This window comes from Cladophialophora psammophila, assembly GCF_000585535.1.
Source record: "Cladophialophora psammophila CBS 110553 chromosome Unknown aczJe-supercont1.1, whole genome shotgun sequence".
NCBI classification, from domain to species: domain Eukaryota; kingdom Fungi; phylum Ascomycota; class Eurotiomycetes; order Chaetothyriales; family Herpotrichiellaceae; genus Cladophialophora; species Cladophialophora psammophila.
In genome coordinates, this window is record NW_006912922.1 from 692,708 (window position 1) to 716,475 (window position 23,768).

A 23,768-nucleotide genomic window follows, 5' to 3' on the forward strand; every position below is an offset into this window, starting at 1 on the left:
GCGGTTCTCGCTCTCCACCGACCGACTCCAAATGTTTCCTGTACACAGTGGGATGTCCTCACGTGATGGCCTCTTTTGGGTTTGTGGCCGCTGGTGCCACCGCATTTTATTTGACCACGTATGGCTGCCCCTTGCGCCCGCCTGTTTCATCTCTTATCGTCTGTGTCTGTCTGCGTGGCCGAGGATGACTGCCGGCAATTGCCAGCACCGTCTGTGACTCGTGTCATTGTCTACACCTACAGGCTACAGTCAATATCTTGCCCGGGAGATGCAGAGCAATCTTCAATATTGCTTGCTCAACACATCCATCAGCTTTGATGACAAGGTCGGACTCGAAAATAGTCACATCCGCGTTCAATCAGATATCTATTCCTGAAACCTTGCTACTGTACATTGACTCTCGCCTTTTCTGAGCCTTGACCCAAGAAAACCTCCCTAGCCAAACACACCCTGATTTGAACCTTCTCGATTGCTCGTGCTCACCCAACCTCTAACGTCGGGTTTCATGTGACTCTGGGATAATCCTTTGGGGACTGATTGAGATGTAGGGACGGCTCAATCTGTCGACCTTGACGAGGTTGACAGTACTGGATGGACCCAGTCCTCAGTGTTTCCTTCAGAACGCTCCTGGTCAGATGACTCCTCTTGTATAGGCTGTTCAGGCATATCGGTCCGGCCTAGATCGGTACCATCTGCCCATCGACCCTGCCGTCCAGTCTCCCCCTTGCCTGACATTGGCGGTCGAACCACTGCTTTGTCTGTGTCATCGTGCCCAAAATCTCGATCGATGTATCCACTAATAATTGCTCGCATGGTGTTCATGGTCGACGACTTTGGGAGGCTCGGGATCATGAGGCCTTCATCTGGCTTCAACCCTTCCGTTCTATCGGTCTTCAGGCTGCTGGCCCGAGATGCAGTCTCAAAGACAGTATTAGAACGCGAAACGAATTCCCCAGTGGTTGAATTCGTCTCTACACTGGACGCAGTGTGATTGCGCAACCAAGATGTAGTCGGGCTGGGAGGAAGGCTCCTTGGCTGGCTGCCTGGCCATGGCTGCACCATCCTTTTTGTCCATGTGAAGTCTTCCATGAGAAACAGGGCGAAATCCTTCAGACTCGACTTCCGAGGCAGGATGGCCGGTGTATCTTGCACCTCAGGGATCGGAGTGCTCTCGTGGTGGACGTTGTCAGAACGTTGTTCCGATCCCCCCAACAGGGATGTACTCGTTTCTCCTCCCAGAGGTAAACCTTCGCGACTGCAAATATTGCGAAATGGATTCTTTGGGCTAGATCCTACAGAGCTCGACGGGGACGGCAAATCCGTGCCGTGGCTCGAAGCGACGATCAACGATCTCGGCGCCATGCGGAAAGACGTCGAGAGACTCCTGAGACTTTGGAACTTGGGCAGGCTCTTAATCCCGATTCTTGCTCTGGGTGTCACTGGATGGATATCTGCATCAGGCTCGCATCCCTGGGCGTTGCGTAGATTCGAACGCATCAGAGACATTCCACAAAATATTGGTTGGAGGTTGCGATGAGATCGCTCAAGGCCAGCGCCAATATCATTTTCCGGATCAAACCCGATAACATTGATGTTGTGAAAAGCGCGCCCATATCTCTTGCTGCTGGGAGCGCTCGAACTTGATTTACAAGAGCCAACACGGCGGCTGTTTGGTGGAGAGGGTTCTATCACGGGCTGTTGTGAGCGGCCACTCTGCTGACGTGCAATGATCCTTGGAGAAGCCGCGTTCTCAGCGGAGAGACTGTGGCTTTCGTCCTCGATTATGATCTCAACGTGGCTTTCCAGGATCCTCCTGTCCTCGTTTAGTATTCCCCGGTTGCGCCCCGATGCCTCTGGCGCCGTTGGACTGGCTGAGAACCCAGAATTTTGGTCCTCGATTTCGATCTTTACCTCACTATCCCAAATCAGTCCTTCTCCATTGCCCCAGACGGCAGCAGAGACATCCTGAGCACTAGCACCCTTCTCGAGAGCAGACGAGATGCCACTGAGTTCTGCCAGCAAACAGTCTTCGCAGATTTGATTGAGGAAAGACTTCTCGACAATGTCGTGATCCGGGCAATCCTGGGGTTCAATAGACGTTGCTCGTGGTCTGAACTGCTTGCACGAGGCTTCTGCAGCGATTGCTGTCTCTTTGAGCCATCTGTCTAAGGGATATTGTATGTTAGGTGCAAAGCACGGCGTCTGCTCTCTTCGTTGAGATTGGCACAGGAGTTTGTGATGGTAGAAACATCCGCACTCGCGATAGCTCCAGATCTCGGTAACGCACATGTTCGCGGTTGGATGTGTACTTGACAATTACGAAGATGATAGAGAAGACATTTGAGTGATGTGCGAACAGGCGTTCTCCGCAAGGGAGTAAAATATTCTTCGAGAGCGTATTGGAGATTAAGTCATCAAACGCCTTGATCACAGAAGGATGTGGGCGCGAAAATCTTGTGACGCCTGTCTGCCACACCCCCCAATCTGCCATGTATGAGCCGAAGATACCTAAGTCGTTCTCAGCAGATTTTCGCGCTTGTGTGACCTGGGTTCAGGGACACACTGAATTGGCGGGCGCTGGCCTAATGGATTTGCCCCCGTACGGCTTCATGCATGCGTATTGGGGTTTGGCCTGGTAGGCGTCTCAGCATTCATTATTTTGAGGTCGAGTGGCTATCGAGGACAGTATTCGCTCTTGAACTTTACTTACACTTGAAAGCCTGCTCTGCCTTCAATGATCGATGGGCCTTCGGTTCTCTGCCATCGGTCATCGATCAATCATCTGGCCCCCAGCTCCGCAAAGTCAATCAGACACTCATGTTCCACCATCTTGGGCATCGTCTCGTCATGGAAAATTTCAAACCTGCTGGTGATACCAGGCGACGTGTCGGGAAGTTTTGCAGATGTCTTGTACTTCCGATACAAGGCAGCCAGTAGCGTGAGCATTTCTGCGTTGGCTAGATGCATTCCGATACACATCCGTGCACCACTAGAGAAGGCCCAGAAATATCGATTCCTGAGATCCGACTCAGGGATCAGGGTGCCGGAATCTGTGAGCCACCTTTCCGGCCTGAAGGCCAACGGGTCAGGATAAACACTCTCGTCCCTATGCAGGCAGTACGGTGACATGCCCACGATTGTGCCCGCAGGAATTTCATAGCCGTCAATTAGTGTGTCGACTGGGGAAGACCGCGGTTCAAACGCAGGCAGAGGTGCGTACAGTCGCAGAGACTCTCGCACTACCGCGTTCAGGTAGGGAAGTTGTGTCAAGTCCTTAGGCTCTGGAGAGCCCTGGTTGTCAACGGAGATGTGCGACAGCTCCTCCCTGAGCTTGTCCTGGGATTTCTCGTGGTGAGGTAGCGAAAGTGCCCAGATCATGAACATGAGTGAGTCTGAAGTCGTATCAATTCCGGCCAGGAGATGGTCGGCACATTCGGATGCAATGTCCATGTCAGACAAATCGGCATCATTTCGCACCTTAAATAGGCGGCCAATGACTGTGCTCTCGGCAGATTTTGCTTGAACGGCACCTGGTGCGTTTCTGAAGCTGTAGAACGCTTTCAGCGCATGCTGGCGGATTCCGGAATATGTGAAAGGCTTGCGCATGGGCATCAGCCCCATAGAGGTCAGCACTCTCTCCAGAAGACCTGTGCGGGTCGTGATCCACTTTGTGTAAGCAGGAAAGTAAACGGCGAACCATGCCAATCTCCTCCTCGCTGGGTTGAGGATGTCTTGGATCAGTTCTCGGGACTGCTTAGATCCTGATAAGGCAGAAGTTCCTCCATGATCCGGGCCATACACAAATTCGGATATGGCATCGAAGGAGAAATAGTGTAAACTTGCAAAGATCTCTCTCCCGAGAGCGGGCTCTCGTTCGAGAAGCGTCAGATACTCTGCCACTTTTCTCTTGACCAGCTGCGAGGCATTGGCTCCGAGCACGGTCTGATTTGCATAAATGTGGCTGATCAGTTTCTTTCGTTCACGATGGAGTTTACCAGAGGCGAAAGTAAAAAGATTTGGTCGGCCGTAAACATCAAACATTTGGTAGAAAGAAGTCCGCTCGAAGCCACTTCCAGCCCCATATATCGTCCGCAGCGCAGACAGACTGTTGAATGAGATCTCATTTGGTCCAATTCGCACAGCAGGCCCGTACTTTCTGTGGAGCTTGTTCACAGAATGAATGGATTTCGCCCGCCAGGCATCTAGTGCCAGTCTGAATCTTGTTGCTGCATACAACCATGGGCCAGGGACTTTCCTCAGCTTCACAGTGTGTGAGAATGAACTGGAGACAGCGTATAATATTATAAAAAACAAGACCCAGATCCCCATGGGGATTCCGAGTAATGTGAGGCCTGTACTCCAGCTTTAATACTTTGCCCTGGTAGCCATCAACTTCGGTTGATCACTCACCTTCCGTCAACATCGCTATGATTTTGTGTTGGTGCCTTCAAAAAAAAAAAAAGAAACGTTACTCACCATACAGCAGAAATGAATGAAACCCACATTCATCCAAGAAGCAACAGACGAACATTTGGTCGAGATTGAGCTGTCTAGGGACGCCAGCAAGGTCCTGAGCTAGCGGTCATGTCCGGGGGGGGGGGGGAGGATTCTTGTCAACGGGTGACGACAGGTCAACAGCTTTTATTGGTCTAAATGGCCATCTCAGGAGTTTGAGGTTTGTTGTCTTCTTTTGCATTGCAGCTATCTGACCTCGGTCCTTCTTGATGGCTGATACCTGTCACGTATTCGGCATTGAGACCTTGCATCTAGCAGATGAACAGGCGCGGAACTAGCGTAAACGAACGAAGCAAAGCAGCAAGGAGTCTGGAGAAATGGATTTGTGCGCTCGATGCAAGCCACAATCTGTTATCTCGAATGCATCGAATGTTCAAAAGGTCGAGAACAGTGACGCACATGTCCATATCCGCCCCCAAGTACCCAGTAGGTGGACCGTGGCTTGATCTGCAAGGCTGTTGATCTCAAGATGGCCTGTTTCAGCACATGGCTTGATGGGAAGATGCCGACAAATGAGGACAATTTCTGGACTGAGAATGGCAGGAATTTTGAGTTCGGAAACCGTGGGGCGACATAGATACGAGCCAACTCCTCTGTGGCCACCGGAACTGTGCCTGAGATAGGGATTCCAGGATCGGTCCTTCGCCTATCAGACCAGCTTCCCTAGGCTGCTCACACGCATCTGCCGGCTCTTTTCCAAGGGTGAACGAGTCCCTACTGGTCTCAATAAGCCTGCCGAATTCATCTCAGCATATCTTTTGCAGCGGAAATGTGCTACCAGCAGCATGGTCAGGGGCACGTGGCGTGTCGAGGCTGCAGGGGAGGAGAAAAATCATCCATTGCCATGCAGCACCAGCAGTCTCGTGCTCGACCCAGATCTCGCTTCGAAGGAAACGGTTTTGGCGTTTCTGGAATATGCAACGGCTTCGAGCGGTGGATTCTCAGGTCCCCCATGCACTCGACCAACACTCAGCAGGTGGCCTCGATGGCGAACACGGCGGTACATCCGTGCGATGCGGTGGTATCTTTGAGTCGCAGGTCGCAGGTACTGTAGGTCGGGATGGTCGGACAAGAGCTCTATCCGGAGGATCGCCCTGGGCATTTCTCGATCGGATCTGTGGGAGGAGGCGGGTAGTCAAGAATGCTCAGAATGCTTCACCCATGCTTATCGTCGTCCGGGACAGGATATTATATCCCGTCCAGCAATGAGACACGGCTTGGCCAATGGTGAGGGCTGCGCAGAGAGAGGCTTGAGAGATATGCAGCGGGAGCGGCGAGGACGGCGGGTGGCCATGGTAACTTGGGAAACTGCCGCCAAGCCGCCAGAGAACCGGCTTACAGCTCGCCTTCGACTTCCCCTTCAACCACTTCCCTGTCCTTCCCACCCGCTGTTATCAACAACCACTGACAGCCCACGCTTTGCTCTCGAATCCTAAACCACCTTGTCCACCCCAGACCGTCAGCTTGAGCCTTATCCCTGGCACGCTACTATAATGCTACTGCTGCCACTACCACCTCAGATGATTCTGTCGACTTATAAAGAGGTCGTCCAGACCCCGTTCCCCCCTAGCCATGTGTCTGCCTTCGTCTCCTCTCTCCCATCCCTTGTGGCTTGTTCCTAAAAGAAGCGGCTGTTGGCTTGTTCCAAGGCCATCTTGAGGAGGACACCTCCCTCCACTTACATCCTCACCAACCAACCGAGAAATAAAGTCGAGGGGCGGGAACGATCCTCTGACATCGACATGGCACACATTGACGAGTACGACGCTGAAAAGGGGATTGACCCCATCAAGAGCCGAACCGAAGTCGATGAGAAAGGCCGCAAGTCGTCTGTCACCGAGTCCATTATCGCAGCCGACCTGCTGGATGAGCGCTATGCCATCACTCACCGTGGGCTCAAGAGCAGACATGCTCAAATGATTGCCCTGGGCGGAACTATTGGGACTGGGTATGTCGAAAATTTCGTCTCTTCTAGCTCTCAACCCCCCCTTTCTTCCCACGGAGAAGTGGGTGTTTTTCAATGAGAGGTGACCTTCTTTCACTGCCAAACCAACCATTCTTAGAAAGCACAGAGGCTGACAGATCCTTCTCCATATAGTCTCTTCGTCGGTTCCGGTCAAACGCTCGCTCTGGGTGGTCCTGCATTCATATTGGCGGCCTACGTGATCATGACTTTCCTGGTATATTGCGTCGTGACCGCCGTCACCGAAGTAGCCGCCTATCTACCCGTCCACGGAGGGACCATGTCTTACTATGGCTATCGATATGTTTCTCGCTCCATGGGCTTTGCATTGGGTTATCTCTATTGGTACGCCCTGGGAATTCTTGTCCCGTACGAAATCACCGCGGCCGGTTTGGTCATCAACTACTGGCCCAACAGCGTCAACATTGCCGTCTGGATGACGATTATGCTGGTTGTCATCATCGCCCTGAATTTCCTCCCCGTCAGATTCTACGGCGAGACGGAATTCTGGTTCGCAGGAACAAAGGTCATCTTGATGGTTGGTCTCCTCATCCTCAGCTTCATCCTCTTTTGGGGCGGCGGCCCTAGTCACGACCGTTTGGGTTTCAGGTACTGGCACGATCCAGGCGCAGCACATCCTTACATCGTCGGAGGCGACACAGGTCGCTTTGTCTCCTTCTGGGAAACCCTCGTTCTCTCCGTGTTCCCTTTCACCTTCGCCCCAGAACTTCTGGTCGTGACGGGTGGAGAAATGGAATCACCACGACGCAATCTTCCGCTTGCCTCCAAGCGTTACTTCTACCGTCTGGTCATCTTTTATGTCCTCAGCGTCCTGGCGATGGGCGTGACCTGCCCCAGCAACGATGCACGCCTGACCAACGGCGGGGCCGGTGCTAAGTCTTCGCCATTCGTCGTCGCCGTCGCCAACGCCGGGATCCACACTCTTCCATCCATCGTTAACGCCGTGATCTTGATTTCGGCCTGGTCGTCCGGCAACTCCTTCCTCTACATCTCCTCCCGAGCGCTCTATTCGCTTGCTGTTCAAGGCTCCGCCCCCCGAATTTTCAAAGCCTGCAACCGCTGGGGTGTTCCGTACATGGCAGTGGGCTGTTCCTCCCTATTCTGCGGTCTCGCGTACCTCAACGTCGCCTCCTCTGGCTCTACGGTTTTCAACTGGTTTGTTAACCTTACCAATACTTGGGGCATGACCAGTTGGGTTTGCTGTATGATCATCTATTTCCGCTTCCGGAAGGCCTGCCGAGCGCAAGGAATCGAGCCTATATACCGCAACTGGATCCAACCCTACGGCGCCTGGATCGCCCTGGTCGCATTCACGATCCTCTGCCTTATCAATGGCTTCACCGTTTTCTTCCCCAGCCAATGGTCTGCCTCTTCGTTCTTGACCGCCTACATCGGGATCCCTATATTCCTCGTCATGTACGTTGGGCACAGGATCGTGTTTTGGCGTGATAAGTGGGCGTGGGACCCCATGGAGGTGGACATGAAGACGGGCTTGCAAGAAGTTATTGACGCAGAGAGGCCACTGAAGAAGAGAAAAGGGTTCGCAAGGATTTGCATGATCATCGAATAAAGTCCCGTTCGTAAATAGGGGTTTGCCCAAAAATGGGCCATGTTGAAGGCATGGAAGATATGCAACGTCACGACGTGACTGACGGGGCTGAGAAACCTGTCTTCCATGAAGAAAATATTCACCATTCTCCCTGCTCTTTTGCAGCTAAATCATAAACTGTGAAGTACAAATTGCGAGCGGTGAATCGCAAGTAGTGAATCGTGAAATTCTATATCGTCAATCGCACTACGACCAAGACCTATATCCAGGTCGTTCGAGGGGACAATCTTCCACGGAAGAATACTAAATCCACACGAGCCTCGCAAGCTAGGTCTGTCTGAGTACCGAGCACTCCTTTCTCAATATTGAAATCACCCTTGGGCCTTTGATATGGGACTGAGAGGATATGCAGCCTGGCGGCCCCTGGGCCAGGGCATGTCGCCCTATGTGTCCCTGTGTCCTATGCCCTCTCTACGGACCACTGCCGGCTGGGCGCTGGGCACTGGGCGCTACATAAGTACTGCTTGCGGAACATCCATCCCTCGGTCCATAGCAAGAAAGCGGCGGAGTGCTCGAAGGTCTCTACAGAGAGGACACATCTTAGGTTAGAACAGTATATATAGATTTTGCCAAGTCCGTTATACCATCAACGTTATCCATTCCTTGGGGTATATAAAAGAGGTCGTGATCCCGCTCGAATGAACGCAAAGAAACCAGAATAGCCAGCACCGACATCTCAGAGCACCAAGCCCAAAATATAGCTTTGAATCTGCCAATCCCAGACAATTCCCGTGACTTCGTCGAAGGAGGTCAAGTTCCAGAGTGTTGAAGCAGACATAGACCTCTTTTCGAGACAGCTGGCGCCATGCACATCGTTGCAGATGGGGGCCTATGCATCGGTGCCCAGCCCGACCTCTTTGCCTACCACGGCCGCCAGCCCACCGAATCCTTCTCTCTTCAACCTCTCGATAAGAATGAGACTCTTCTCCCGCTTCTTTGCCTTGATCTGGCTCTCCAACTCGGCCACCTGGCTTGCCAGCATCTTTCGGCTGTCGTCCAGGTTCAGAGCAATGAACTCTTCCTCGTACCTTTTGAGTTTGACCAGTTGCGTTTCGAGATCGGTGATTGAAGCGTCCAGTGCGGCGGTGGGAACTTTAGACTCCGTTGCACACGCGGTAAGTTTCGTAGGAGATGACGTCGCGGCACTAGATGATGGAGTGCTGAAACTGCCGTTGGAGTTGTGCGGCGGGAGGTACAAGCCGTTGGTAGCTGACGGGGTATGCCCAAGCATGGGTGGAAGGGTATTATTCTGGATGTTGGATGGTATGCGACTCGAGCCGATTGCCGCCGAGGCCAGGGACACAATTCCGGGCGAGCTACTCACTCGCGAATGTCTCTCATCGGTAGGACTGACCATGAAGTCGGGGCCATCAGGGAATGTCTTCATACTCGGCAACGGTGTGGGCAGCGTCCCGTTGACGCCTGCAAAAGGCACATCCATCAAGAACTCTGAGCCTTCCCTTGACAGCGCCAGCCTGGTCCCTGAAAAATCGGGTTCGGGTGTTGGCAACTCCATCTTCCTCAGCGGGGTTGCAGGGCCAGGATCTGCCGAGGAAGAGATGGCCCGCTTCTTGCCCGTAATCTGTGCCACACCGGGCAACGGTCCACTGCCAGAGCTGTTGTGGCTGGAATCTCGTCGACCACCACGCTTTTGATCAAATACATTGTCTGCAAACCCCATCACCTTGCCACGAGGATCAGAAGCTTTCACTCTTCTTTTGCTGGCAGGTTTCTCGCTTTTAATGTATGCCGTTGCGAAATGACAACACCGACAGTTGCAAGTCTCGGTACACTTGGGACAAGTCCACAGTCCCTTGTGCCGCAACACTTCCGAGGGATACTCATCAAAGTGCCGGAACAAGCCTCGATAACAGAAGAAGGCGGTGCACTTGTCACAACGCCGCCCTTTCCATTCTTGGTGGTCGATGCGGCAGAGGTGGCATAGTCTGCTCGTTGTCGATGTTTTGGCACGCATCAAATCATTGACCGCGGTTCCCAGAGTCTTGCGCTTGTCTAGTGTCCGCGGTTCCTCTGGCTGGAACCCTAGAATCTCTCGAGCTCGATTGAGAACTCTGGTGCATTGCTCCGCCGGCACTAGTTCTGCCCATGCATAGGATTGGGAGTGCTCGCAGGAACGACCATTGAGATAACAAAGCAGGCAGAGATCGAAATCGGCGCATTGGGTGCATCGCACGTGGCGGTTCCAGATGGCTGTACTGCAAAAGTTGCATGTCGCAATTGTCCCTTGCTGTATAGGCACTAAAGCGATCGGAGTGATAGGGTGGGATTCAATGGATTCGTCATGGACCATTTGACGAAACAAGCGTGACAGGAGAGGTAGATCTGGAGGCAACGGGAGTGGGGAGCTCCTCATTGTCTGGTTGTCTTGGAGCAGCGATAGCATGGCACACGCCAATGAGAGGCTGGTTCGAGCGACGTCAGGATGACAGAGGCGGTTGAAAGGGGCCTGCACATAGTCAAATCCCACTTCGAGGGACAGGGGATGAAGGATGTTCCAGACAAGCTTGGCCGAAAGTGTGGCCGGATTCCAGACCTGGTGGGCTGTGGCAGGAGGGAAGACAACGAGATCACCAACCCGTTGATCGTAGGCATAGAGGGGGAAGTCAGCTTTCAGGAGCTCCTCTGATCCCAGGTTCAGCCAGTCTAAATGAGGTGAAGCCCCACGGGCCGACATGAAGGCGTCATATTTCTTCTGCGAGTCGAAGTCCGTACCAATGCATACCACAGGGCGATCATCCGACTCGACGAGCAGGTTCAATGCGACCGTGCTCGAAAAGCATCGATGGAAGCCTGAACTGCTCCCTTCGCTGCCGACGTAGGCCATCATGACTTCACTCCTCGCACACTGTGGTAGCCACTGGAAAAGATCCAATCGCCCACCCCACTGCACTTCGGTGGGCAAGATCCTGCGACATTGTTCCAGCCACTCTTGCGGACATTGCAAGTCTCTGGCATAAAGGTTCTGGAACTCGGGAAAGGACTGCCTGGCACTGTCGGCAAATTTCTTGAGGGTGAAAGACAGATCCCGACCGGTGCTGCAATTTCGGATGGGAATGTTCTTCTTGGTGCTCAGTTCGATCAGCCTCTCGATGCCGAAACCGGGCTGATGTCCATTGTGAGGACCGGAGGCCGGCCAGGTGTCGAGTTTGTCAAATTCAGCTATAACGAAAGGCTGCCCCAGCTGGAGACGTTTGGTAAGCCACTCGGAGAAAGGAAGAGGGTTGCCGTCCTGGTCTTTCTCTTCCTGGAGCGCGAGGATGCTGAAGCGAGGAAACTCGACAAAGGGTTTCCCTAGCCGCAGCAGTTGTTGGGCAGAGCTATCTGGAGGGACGATCAAAGAAGGAGTTTGTGGAATCATGGCGGCGCCAGGGAAAAGGTGACAGTCATGGCGAGAGGTTCTGGGAGACGGCGCGACGGTGTGCCGAGTAGGATCCTGTGGAATTAGAGAGACGTCGAGGACAATAATGGGCGACCAAGGATCAGTTCATGTCCGAATTTCTTCTGGGAACGATGATGGCGGCGGAGAGCTGTACGTAAAAATGTGGAGGATCAGAATGCCAGAGATGAGATGAATGCGGCTTGGAAGAAAGACAAAGGAGTGATGAAAGTGCGGAGGGGCAGTGGCACCAGTGGCGCTTAACCAGATCTCCGCTAGTCCCGCCTGTGTTATAACGGATGGTCACTTCCGCAGGGGGCGTCGCCTAATGGGCGTAAAGGACCTAGGCACCCTAGCACCTAGGTTACTAAGACAGGCGCTGCCCCCAAAGTAGGAGCTAGGCACCTATAAGGGAGCAGGTTCGGGTGGTCGATTTTAGGCTCTTTAGGCTGTTTCCTCCGCACTTGTCGCCAACCTACCACCAAACTGGTCTATCTCCACTTCACCCTGATGAGCACTATAGTGCACTACTGTACCTCCTTGCTCCCTACCAACTGATTACTCTTCCCAGAAGAAACCGAATAGGCAGGTCAAAGACACCGTGCAGAGTATTCGCAACGATCTAGATTCTCAGCCACTCTCCCCAACAGAATCCTCATCCAGCCATCCTTATCTCATTTGACTCCCTCCAGATCGAAGCCTGGTAAGCCTCCGCTCCTATTTTGGGTTGGTGAGCGACACGAGCCAACAGCCACCTTCGTAAGGGCCGTCTAGACTCTCCGATCCTCTGCATCGCACCAATAGTTCAATTTGCGTTTGTGGCGTCCTACTTGCTCAGAGACCAATCCGTCACTGTCCCCTTCATACACACCGTGCCATCGTTGCTCACCACCCTTGTCTCTGCCTCCTTCTTGTCCACCGCCTCCTTATTCATCATCACCCGGTAGGGTTCCCTGCCGTATACAGGGCTCGTAGCCCGATACTCAATCATCTGCGGATAATACACAACCGCGTCGTCCTGTGCTGACCCTTCACCGATCCCTCTAAAGACACTGGCCTCGTCCCGCCAAAGATCCAACATGGCAATCAGATTCATCGGACCATGGACGACCACATTCCTGTGACCCTCCACTTCCGTTGCCCATGGCTTATCGTAGTGAATCCGGTGCGCATTGAACGTCAGCGCTGAGAACCGAAAAAGTGTCGCCTCGTCGCGGCTGTATTCCCTCCACAGTTTCCCCTTGACGCTCTCGTCAAGCTCCGCCTGCGATAATTCCTTCGGCTTGGGAACCAGTGGAGCAGGCTTCGATGGGTCGAGGGCTACTCGAAAGACCCAATTCCTCCGGTCCAGGACACACAGCTCGTCTTTGCCGTTCCGAAACTCCTTCTCCACGCCCACGACCAGCATGCTCTCCCCGGTCTTGCCAATTACCTTTGGCTCGCAACTCAACACCCTGGTCACCTCGGTGACGGTATCGCCAACCACCAAAAGCGCCTGGTGGATTGAGTTGGGATCGGCACCGGGCCAATGACATGATCCGCCAGCCCACATGCGTCTCGTGAAGGGTGCATCGGGGTTGAAACTCGCGTCCGTGCCGTCCAGCCCTAATATACCGGGTAGCTGTGCTGGGGTAAAGTAGCATAGATGATAAGCAGGAGGGATGGGAGTGCCCTGGACGGGCTCTGCCTCTTCAAGCGTCTTGCTGGACGACACGGAGCTAGTAGGCCACAGATGCGGTCGATTTAGAGTGAGTGAGAACAGCCGGATTTGGTTTGCGTCCAACAGCTGACGGCGCACGAACATCTGGCCCTTTGAGAATTTGGATAGAAAAGCCTCTGCTATCGCCTTCGGGTCGGGCGCTGGCGCTGGCACTGAGCTTGAGCTCCATCTTGTGCAAGAAGAAGAGAAGCTGCGCGACGACGTAGCCGTAGAAGTTCCGAGTCGAGCTGCACTGCTTGGACCTGAACCTGTTGCCTGCGATTTTATGCAGCGTGAACACGCCCGAAATAGCAAAGTCATCGTGGTCCGGCCCCTTGAGAGCTCGATGGGACTCAGTGAGATGAGATGAGACGTAGCTCGAGCTTCAGCGTCGGACGTGGTTCATGTCGTGGCTCTTAAAGAGAACCTTGGAAATGTTCAAGGAGTCGGAAGTCAACTTAGGTACAAATAGAGGAAGGGGTTTCGGTCATCGTCCCCGCATAATGACCGTCTCCGAGATCGGGCGGCTGGCTGTCGGTCTCATACCCTGGTTTTCGAGACGCGTGATTCCGAGATTGGCCGGTCGGTCCTCGTAATGTCAAAGGGAAACCATTCATTCTAATACTAGGGCTCAGTAACCAAGGGACCGCGAACGCACAGCTCTGATCATGAGAGGTCTTCAGGTTCAGGTCATATTAATGTATATGTATAGGTTGTTTACAGCCCAGCCACCCTTTGCCAATTCATCTATGTACGTACCGAGTAGGGCGCCGGTAGATGCAAGACTCCATACCCACCATACAAGGAGACATTCGTCACATAACCCTCATTACGGCCGCTACCTCTTTTCAACGAGCAGGAAGTGCATAGCACCATATGCGATGATGATAAAGGCTCCTGCAAAGACGCCGAGGCCAATGACGTCGTTCCACAACGCCAAATTGTCAAAGCCAAAGGCACTCAGAATGCTGGCTCCCGGTACCTCGATGTCAAGGCCATATCGGTGGTCTTTGAGACGCAGTTTGGCTACCTCGTTCACGATGAGAGCCTCGTATCCGTAGTGGAAGATGGATAACTGCGTTGATGGTTAGGACAATTTCCACCAAGTGGGATCGGGATTGCTTACCATTTGCAACCATTGTGCGGCTTTTTGGACTGTATCATGGTTGAGATTGAGGAGCAAGCCGGCAAACAACAAGCTGAACAACATCACCAAGCTACCAATCAAATTGGCGACAGCAGGATCTTTGAAGACGATACCGATCGTCAAGCAGATAGCTGCCGCGGCCAAGTTGAACAGAACCAATATCAGCATGAAGGTGAAGAAAACACCCCATTTTGGGAGAAGCCCAGACATTGGATAGATGATGACGCCCATGATGATAGGTGGGATGAGTCGGAGCGGGACAATGTCGAACATGAGCTTCGCAGCATAGTAAGTGATTGGGGAGTAGTATCCATTGGCACGCTCTCGCACGAAGATCAGCCGCTCTGCGCTGAAGACGTTCAAGCTGGTCAAGGCGCTGAAACCGAAGAGCGCCAGCAAGAAGAAGAAGAGACCAAGCCGATTTTGAAATCCGCCAATGTCGTCTGTAACGCCGTAAAAGAGCCACCCCGACAACACTGCCAGCAAAATAGCAACAGCGTAGTGGGTCAACATCAGAATGGGGTTGCGATACAGATTCCGCCAGGTCCGCCTGGAGAGGATCAAAAACTGTCGTGGAAGGCTGACCCGCCGGAAACCTTTAATCGAGCCGGTGACGACTTCAGCTACAGTATCTCCCCCACCGTGGCCGTTTGCCGCCGACGCAGCTTGGATTGAAGCAGCAATTTCATCGTGAATCGTTTGGGCAACATCAGAGTTCTTGAAACTGGTGACCAGAATGTCTAGATCGGTGCTGGCGTCAGGCGGTAAGTCGTCAGGGTCCTCCAGAAGTGGTGGTGGGTTCGACCCATCTCTCCGTGACATTTGCAACCAGCTCCGCATACTGCCGGCTGCTCTTCCCACCACAGTGTCCTCGTCATCAGTCTTTGGAGTAGGTGGAGTCTCGGTCCCAGCAGTCTTCTTTCGAGTGAACAATTGACGGTCCTGCTTTTGCTTCAATGAAATCCGCCTCTTCGGTTTGACTCGTGTCGGGATTTCACGTGGGCTCTCAACGCTCACGTTGGAGACACTTGCAATGGACTTGACGGCCCTGGTACTGCTTGATTCCGTTGCCGGGCCATCTCGGTCGAGCAAGTCTTTCGGAACGTCCTCAAATATGGGCGAATGCGGAAGACTAGCATGCATCGTCAGATCCACTAGATAGTCCGCAATATTGAAACCCGGCGGACACGAGTACCCAATGTGATCAAAGTATGATTGACAGCTTGAGAAGGGACCAGAATAGACGGCTTGCCCCTTAGCAAGCAGGATGAGCTGATCGAACAGTGCGACGATGTTTGAGCGAGGTTGATGGATGGTGAAGATGACGGTCCTGTTATATGTCTTGGCCAGGGTTACCAGACATTCCACCACATTGAAAGCATTGAACGCGTCGAGCCCACTGGTTGGTTCATCGAGGAACAGTATGCTGGGGCTAGTCACAAGCTCACAGGCAATCCCAACCCGTCGCTTTTCACCGCCGGAGATGCCTCGACCATTTCCCTCCTCTGAGCCAATCACTTGATCCTTGATGTGGTAGATTCCGAGTTGCTGCATGACTTCGATGACTCGCTGCTCTTTGACCGATATCCCCATATCAGCAGGCAGTCTCAGGAGCGCGCTGGTCAGGATGGTCTCATGAACTGTCAGAGTTGGCAAAAGAGTATCCTCCTGGTCGACGTAGCCCATTACGTTTCGGTATTCCGCGTCGAGGATCTTCTCGCCATTGACGTACATATGGCCCAAGACGGTTCCGCGCTTGTTTTTGCGAGCGAGAATATCGAGAAATGTAGACTTGCCCGCCCCGGAAGCGCCCATGATGGCCGTGATCTGTCCCGGGTGGGCGATTCCAGAAATGCCAGAGAGGATTTCTTTTCCTTTCAGACCGTAAGAGACATTCTCAAATTGCAAAGCCATTGGGGTATGGTTCATCATTGATAGCGAAGCATCATCTTCACCGCCTTCACCCAGCCGAATGGCACCCCATCGCTTGAGCGCCGCCCTCCGCGAAAGATACCATGATATGAGTGTGACAGCAACAACAAAGAGGGCGCAACCAGCTATGATTCCAGCAATCAAGGGCGTGTTGATCTCTTTGATGGGTCTCTCATACCCAGGCACGTCCGTCTCATACAGACATTCACCTGCCCTGCATTGTAGCGAGATGTACTCGTCGCCGAATATCATGGATATTAAGTTATTCATGGCGGGCTCTTCGAACCTGCTGCCGTCCTTGGAGCTCCCGCCATAGGTGTGCTGAGAGTAAAAGGAAGCCGGGCCCTTGATCTCTTTCTCCAGAAACTCGTCAATATTGACAGAGCCATCTTCACCACACAGGAATCGGTCGGGTATGCAAGAACACTTTATGTTTTGGCATTGATACTTGGTGGTGTTGCGGACATTTGTATCCTGATACGAGGAGGTGCAATTGTCGAGGGCACAGTAGAAGGATTCCTTTTGGTCGACCCAGAATTGAAAGTTGCAAGTAGCTTCTTCCGCGGTGCAGGAGAAGGTAACCTCTGGTATCCGAGGATCAATCTGATCCAGGATGGCTTTGTTGGTGACATTGCAAACCTGGTAGTTTGCGTGGACTAGTGCACCCTTTTGATAGCAAACACCACCCTGACCCAGTGGCATCAATGCATTGCATGCTTCATTGGAAGTACACACGTTGCAGTTGATGCCCTCCCAGCCATCTTTGCAGTCACACTTATCGCCTCTTCTTGGTGATCTATTCTTGCCGTCGACCAAGGAACCACACAGTGGCTCTGCGCAGTCGTCACCGCCGAAGCCAGGAGGACAGACGCATTTCCCGTTGGCACTACTGCAGCTCGCAAACTGGAGGCACTTGAACTCGTCGTAGTGGCAGTCGAAACATCGAGGGCACGGCGGGCACCCGTCGACCAGATCGAGGAACGGATCTTGCATCAACGCCTGAGAGGTATCATTGAGGTAGGCAGTTGCTAGCAACGTCGGCGCGACAAGCAAAAGGGCAGTGGCAACGCCATGGAGGTTCATTGAGGGTAGACTTGGCGATATGGTCCGGCCTGCAAGTGCGGAGGTGACAGATCGTGTGGCTGGTGCCTGTGGACAGGAGCTTGCCGGTCGACGTGGAAGGAAACGTCAAGAGAGCGGAAGGCGGAGAGGAAGGCCAGAAAGCGTGGTCGTCGAGAGGAGAATGATAGGAGGAACATGCGACAAAGGATGGAACAGAAGCAGAACGATATCACACCATGGCACTTTTGCAGCGGGAAGAGATGGATCTTGAACTGGAAAGGTTCAACTGTCGCAGTCAACAAGGTGCAACAGCACAGGCACAGCCGGTGACTTAGTACTTACCGCACGGGCGGGGACGGGAGACCTGATACCTGGCTCGCTGGACTTGCTGGGATCGGCCTTCTGCCGCAGGCCACTGGGCCGAGCTGTATCAAGCTAAGGCGCCCGTCTGCTTGCACCAATCGCTACAGCTCCCGGCAGTTGCTCGTGGCATCCTCGCATCCTCCAGTCTGGGGGGGGCTGAGGGCAGGAATAATACGAGATACGAGGGGGGCTGGAGCCCAGGAGGTGCAAGAGGTGTCAAGGTGTCAGGGTGTCGAGGTGTCGAGGTGGGGTGGAGTTGGCTGCGTCTCCGCACGACTGCGGTTGGCAAAGAAAATTGATCCTGAACATTCTTCTACAGTGAACACCTTTCTATCAAAGTTTCAGTCCATTCATTGCACCGAGAGGCTCTCAAGAGGCATTCCAGCAGGGAAAATGACCAAGGTAGAACAGCTTGAAGTGATCGAGGTAGGCAGTCGCTAGACCTCAACTGTAGAGCGTCCCAGCTGACAATTTGAACAGTGGAACGAAAAGCATCTCTCATCAGCCAGACACGATCTTTCGTCTTCGGGCGCCTCCAACATCTCCCTCGCTGAACTCCTGGAACTCTCGGAGGACAGAACGCATTCTGAAAAGGCCCTGTCGCTGAGCGAACTAAGACTCCAGGGGAATGAGCTTGGCTTGGGCCATGTGGAATTGCGGAGGAATCTAGCAGCCCTCTACTCTGCGCGCTCTGCAGGAGTGACCGAGCATGACATTATAATCACCAATGGAAGCGCTGCTGCAGACTATACCATATTTTCCGCGCTGCTGCGTCCTGGGGACCATGTCATCTGCCAACATCCGGTTGAGGAGCTGCTTTACAAAATACCGGCGTCTCTGGGCGCGGAGGTAACTTGGTGGAATGCAGACCCAGCGAAGAAGTGGGGACTTGATATCGAGGAGCTAAAGACATTGATCAAGGACAATACCAAGCTGATTGCGATCCAAAGTCCCTGTGATCCAACGGGCGCAATAGTACCCAGACCTGTTCTCGAGGCTCTCGTGGAAGTGGCAGAAGAAGAGGGCATAATTATTCTGGCGGACGAGACATACAGGCCTCTTTTCCATTCGATATTGCCGTCGGATGATGACTTTCCACCGTCCACAATCAACCTGGGCTATAAGAAAGTCGTCGTGACAGGCGCAGTGACTAGAGCATACGGTTTGGCCGGGACGAGAGCTGGTTGGATTGCCACAAAGGACAGGAGCATTCTTGAGGCCTGCAAGAGATTTAGGCGTCTCCAATCCACCACTGCGTCGACACTTGATGAAGTGGTTGCCGCCGAGGCCGTGAGCGACAGGTGCATTCACGCATTGTTAGCCAGAAACATCAAGTTATGCCAAACCAACCTAGATCTGCTTCAAGGTTTTGTGGAAGAACACAGCTGGTCATGCTCTTGGGTCAAGCCGCGGGCCGGGACAACAGCAATGCTCAAGTTCCACAAGATGGGAAAGCCTATCGACAGTGAGGGGTATTGTTCACAGTTGCTCGAGCACTCCAGCATCCTCCTCTGTCCCGCAGGCAAATGCTTCGGGAACAGTCAGACTATGCGCGGGTATGTGAGGGTCGCGTTCGGAGGATCGACTGACGAGGTGAAAGCTGCCCTTGCAGCGTGGAGGTCGTTCATGGAAGACAGTTTTGAATCGGTGCCGACACTGTCGACCGCGTCAAAGAGCTGATCAAAGTGCAACCCCGAGGCCAAAGGATTTTTCAAAAACTCCACACACTTGTCGGCGCAAATGTCAATCATAAACAAGGAGATCCTTTCCAAGATTGGGAGTCAGAGATGCCGTCTTCACGTCCGTAAAATGTAACAAGAATGAGTGTGCCGGACGCAGATCTCATTGTCACCGACCACATCGAACAGCATGCCACTTGAGCTCCGAAGAGAGGGCTTGCTGCTCCCCGAGGCAAGGACAGATCATATAGGACACGCTAAGCTTTCATCATCTGAGACGCTGTTAGCATAAATGCTTATCAGGAAGCGCGCAGCCTGTTAACTTACTTGTTCAAAACTTGGAAGGATGAAGAAAAGAAAAAGAAAAAGGGAGGAAGATTGGCGACAGAAGAGCTAAATCGGCGCCGAGCTCACGTGTGCGCTCACCCAACTCGCGCTGCTTTTACTGGGTCAACACCATCAAGCACCACTCACCGCAGTCAGCCTTACTCACCATCACTCAACCTCCACTCACCATCCACTCACCATCCACTCACCCTCCACTCTGAAACGATTGCTTTTATCAAGTTCTTGGTACACCTTACACTAGACCGAGGATGCCCGCATCGAAGCGGAGCGATAAAAGAGTCACCAGACCATCGTGGTGGCGTGCCGCCCAAACCTACTGCCGGACAGGCATAGGGAACGCAGCCCCGAGCACAGGGCGGCATCCTCCTCCCAGATTGGGGGTCTCGGTGGGGTGAGCTGGCACCAGGCAACACCAGCCCATCAAATCACCTACCCAGCAAGCTATATACCTGGTGCGTAGGTACATAGCATGTACCTAGATTACTACTCGCCAACGAAAAACCTCTACTATTAATATACGGTTTGATCCTAGAGTTGAGCGAAAGGCTGTTTTATCCTGAGCTTTAACTAAGCCATTCGCTGAGACGTCGCTACTTTCTATCAAGGTAAACTGCGCCTTGGGAATGGTCTCGGACTGCTCGATTGCTCCTATGTAGCTCTTTTGATAGGGGGGCGCTCTGCAGGAGTCCGAGACGAAGTTTTCGGTAAGAATACGTACGACTGTGGTCATTCCAACTATAACCTGCGTGTCTGCAGAGAGATTGGACAGGATTGTGGCCAGTGACAATATACTCCTAAGACTCCCGGCAGTTTTGGAATATCAACAAGATCTCTCTCCAAGGAGACTTGTGTTCTTTGGGCCCGAACCCCTTTGTCAGACACTAAGCTCAGAGCCCATCGCACTGGTTGCCCAAAGGATGAGCTATGTAGGTTCATGGGAACCACTTGACATGACAAGGTTACTGTAAACCGTCCCATGTTCGAATTGGCACGCTTTTCCAAGTCGAAGCAGTCTACATATTGCTCAATAGAGTGTTTTTAAAAAGGATGGAACACCTCTTCTCCTTACTCTTGCTCAGAGGACAAATCATCACTCTCCGGAAGCGTTGTCGCCAGTCGCTTTGCCACTCTCTCTTCAATGTTTTTCCATGTCCCGACAAGTTTCATCTTCTCGATGATCTCGCTTACTACAGGATCATCCACGGGATACCGATGCATCTCTCCTTCATACAATCCTTCCTCCCAAGCCTGTCTTTCGGATTGATATTTTACTACCTGAAGCTCGCCTTTGGAGAAGATGAAGGATGGATCTTCATCATGGTACCACACTATATTAGCGATCTCCTTGGGGGATAAGCTATCCCAATGGTGTTTGATGATAGCTACCAGGCATTCTTCAGAAGCTTGGAAGGCGTCTTGAAGCGACTCCGCCCCGACGAATATTTGCTGCAGAGAGTCGATGTGGGTCTGTCCGAGCTCGAGGAATCGACCAAGTCCCCCTGGCGCGTATTGGGCAAAATATACCGAGTAAGCTGTCCCTTGTGTGCTTGCACGTATGCTCAAGTGAATTCGCAAGACATCTCCCCCTCCGATCATTTCTGTGAACGAGTCGGCTGCTTCATCCGGCATTGGGAGAATTTGCAGAATGCTCTCAAAGCCGTGACCGTGAATAATGCAACCCTCGACCCGAAGAGTCTCCTGTCTGACGCCGCTGGCGGAACCCAGGATGAGGCCGAGTAAATCTTGCTCAGGCATCGCCAGTCCTTCAAAATCTCGATTGGTGAAAGCCAGGGCGAGGTGTTGCCACACAGGACAAGTGGCGGAAAACCAGAAGTCTATATCGGTAAAGGGCTCCAAAATGTACCTGAGGGTGAGGTTTTGCGTCAACGACGTCAGTGACAGGTATGGCTCGAGCATGGCTAGGAAGCCACTACTCTCACGTCCGAGCCCATACGCTCTCAGGTATAGACAGGAGGAGAACCCTACCACCAACGGCCGTTTTTGTAAATCAAGAGCACGGAGCTTGGCCTGAGTGTAAGCCACCATGGCGAAACTGGTAGCAAACCCAAAGACGACATTCTCAAGCGGTGAAAGTTGGGGACACAATACGTCAAAGGGGGGGTCTTGCCATTGATCGATGTGTCTTCGGACGTGAATGGAGGCATCCGCAATGGCTTACGGGCTTGCAGTGTCGGGAAAATAATGTCCAGAGCACCCGTCCCGTTCTCCGCCCAGAATCCCGCCTCTATCAAGCTCCCCAATTTCAAAGATTTTCCCACTCTTGACGCGTAAGGGGTGGCCAGGAATCTGGTAACCGAGGCAATCGTTAGTCGTATGACCGCGTTCTGTTCGGTCATGTTGTAGGACCGAAGCAAAGCAGCCCCTTCTTCGCTGTCCATCAAAAAGTCTTGTACACTTCGATGTATGAACCGTACTTCCAAGCGGTCCGCATTAACCAATTCCTTATAAGCAAATTCTTCTGGATAAGATTGGAGATCTGACCGGTTTGGAACCAATTCAACCAGATTTGCACATCTCGCCACAACATTCGTTTTCAGAGCGGCCGCTTCCGAGTCCAGAGATGCCAAAAGGGAAGCATCCAGGCTTTTCGGAAAGCGTGAAATAAATTCTTCCTGTGCTGATGACGCCACAAGCAATTCGAAAAAGGTGAGAACCGCGTCGGCACCGTGATTATTGTTGTCCCCTCTCCTGGTCGCAACTTCGATTAGACGGAGATATGGTTTCGGATCCTTTGCATAGAACTTGTCTTGCCGCTCGACCAAGAACGTGAATAGCTTGTGCATTTCGCCTGGACACTCGTCTAGGCGTCGCTTGAGAACGCCTTCGTCATCTCCATTATTGGCAGCATTCCTGAGTTCTTCGGTCACTATATAAGCCCACAAGAAAATGCCATCTGCCCGACTGGTAATGGTGTTCACGTATCGTCTAGCTCTGGTTGTATGGAGTCGCCGATAGCAATACTTTTTGATATCCTCATAATTAAGGTCTTCCAACCGCAGGGATGGGTTATGTTGGAGTATCTGCTCAAAGGGGCTTTCCCTCCGACTCGAACAGCAGATTTTGACCTTGTTAAAGCCGTCAGCAATGAGTCGAATGGTGTCGAGCAAGTTGTCGCGATTGTTTGGAACCTCGTCAAGACCATCGATCAGTAGACAGAAGTTGAAGACAGAATGAGTGATCAGATAATAGAACCATGACTTCAGTTCCATGTCTGTCCAAGTCTGAGTGCGAGAACCCGGTGGGACAAGGCAAGATCGTAGGCTCTGAGGCGCTTCGCTATCCTTGTTCTCTCGAATCTTATCCACAAGAGTCTCGTCCATGTCGAGGATCTGAAAGCAAAGTGATCTCCAAAAACCTTGCAATGATTTCAGTAAATCGCTCGAGGCTGGTCTGTAGAACCAAAAGCTGAGCACTTGAACACAGTGGGGTCTTGCCCACTCCTCTAAATGGCCATGGCCAGCCCTTCCTGGTTGAAGGTTGTGATAGACAAAATCCATAAGTGCAGATTTTCCGGATCCGGGCTTTCCACTGACCCAAAATATCTTTGTGCCGGTCTGAAGCCAATCAATAAATTTGTGCTCTGTCATCTCCTCTGGGGGATTAAATATCCAGCGGTAAGTCTCGCCAAAATCGATGATGCGCTCCTCAATTCTGTTGCGACACTCGTTCATCTCTGGAAATGCTAAAGCATCAAGGAGGCGCGCTCTGAGGGCGTGGATGATTTCTTTCTGAACCTGAGAGAGCCTTTGACGCAAGTATCATCAGTCAGCTAAGACTCAAGGTTGGAATATGAAAAGTAATGGTCTCTGGGTTGAAGAAACTTGCTCGGGCCGAGGACGGAGAAAGGGGCATAATCTGACAAAGAAACCACCATTTTCGACATGGATTGTACGTTTGCCAGTAGGAAAATCTCGCGTCTCCAGACCAAAGACTTCTTGTGTGTTCTCAGAGATGATTGCCCGTACACAATCCGATACCTTGGCTTGCATGTAATAGCTGGAAAGGGAGGGAC

General features: G+C 52.5%; 8 protein-coding genes across 8 annotated transcripts; 2 read left to right on the top strand and 6 right to left on the bottom strand.

Annotated features, from left to right (window-relative positions):
• Window positions 1-555: 555 nt before the first annotated feature.
• A1O5_00244 (uncharacterized protein) lies at window positions 556-2,289 on the bottom strand (the record flags this gene model as incomplete). The annotated part of the gene is made up of 1 exon (XM_007740864.1): window positions 556-2,289. The coding sequence occupies one exon, from the start codon at window positions 2,287-2,289 to the stop codon at window positions 556-558; it is 1,734 nt and encodes a 577-aa protein (XP_007739054.1).
• Window positions 2,290-2,778: 489 nt separating this feature from the next.
• A1O5_00245 (uncharacterized protein) lies at window positions 2,779-4,329 on the bottom strand (the record flags this gene model as incomplete). The annotated part of the gene is made up of 1 exon (XM_007740865.1): window positions 2,779-4,329. One exon carries the CDS (start codon window positions 4,327-4,329, stop codon window positions 2,779-2,781), a length of 1,551 nt encoding a protein of 516 aa, XP_007739055.1.
• A 1,928-nt stretch (window positions 4,330-6,257) lies between these two features.
• A1O5_00246 (AAT family amino acid transporter) lies at window positions 6,258-8,069 on the top strand (the record flags this gene model as incomplete). Its single annotated transcript, XM_007740866.1, has 2 exons — window positions 6,258-6,463; window positions 6,614-8,069. 2 exons carry the CDS (start codon window positions 6,258-6,260, stop codon window positions 8,067-8,069), a joined length of 1,662 nt encoding a protein of 553 aa, XP_007739056.1.
• An 868-nt stretch (window positions 8,070-8,937) lies between these two features.
• Window positions 8,938-11,487, bottom strand: A1O5_00247 (uncharacterized protein; the record flags this gene model as incomplete). Its single annotated transcript, XM_007740867.1, has 1 exon — window positions 8,938-11,487. The coding sequence occupies one exon, from the start codon at window positions 11,485-11,487 to the stop codon at window positions 8,938-8,940; it is 2,550 nt and encodes an 849-aa protein (XP_007739057.1).
• Window positions 11,488-12,331: 844 nt separating this feature from the next.
• A1O5_00248 (mesaconyl-C4 CoA hydratase) lies at window positions 12,332-13,309 on the bottom strand (the record flags this gene model as incomplete). Its single annotated transcript, XM_007740868.1, has 1 exon — window positions 12,332-13,309. One exon carries the CDS (start codon window positions 13,307-13,309, stop codon window positions 12,332-12,334), a length of 978 nt encoding a protein of 325 aa, XP_007739058.1.
• Window positions 13,310-14,042: 733 nt separating this feature from the next.
• A1O5_00249 (ATP-binding cassette, subfamily G (WHITE), member 2) lies at window positions 14,043-17,366 on the bottom strand (the record flags this gene model as incomplete). The annotated part of the gene is made up of 2 exons (XM_007740869.1): window positions 14,043-14,279; window positions 14,331-17,366. 2 exons carry the CDS (start codon window positions 17,364-17,366, stop codon window positions 14,043-14,045), a joined length of 3,273 nt encoding a protein of 1,090 aa, XP_007739059.1.
• Window positions 17,367-18,101: 735 nt separating this feature from the next.
• Window positions 18,102-19,388, top strand: A1O5_00250 (uncharacterized protein; the record flags this gene model as incomplete). The annotated part of the gene is made up of 2 exons (XM_007740870.1): window positions 18,102-18,134; window positions 18,189-19,388. The coding sequence occupies 2 exons, from the start codon at window positions 18,102-18,104 to the stop codon at window positions 19,386-19,388; spliced, it is 1,233 nt and encodes a 410-aa protein (XP_007739060.1).
• A 1,412-nt stretch (window positions 19,389-20,800) lies between these two features.
• A1O5_00251 (uncharacterized protein) lies at window positions 20,801-23,076 on the bottom strand (the record flags this gene model as incomplete). Its single annotated transcript, XM_007740871.1, has 2 exons — window positions 20,801-21,858; window positions 21,915-23,076. 2 exons carry the CDS (start codon window positions 23,074-23,076, stop codon window positions 20,801-20,803), a joined length of 2,220 nt encoding a protein of 739 aa, XP_007739061.1.
• Window positions 23,077-23,768: the final 692 nt, after the last annotated feature.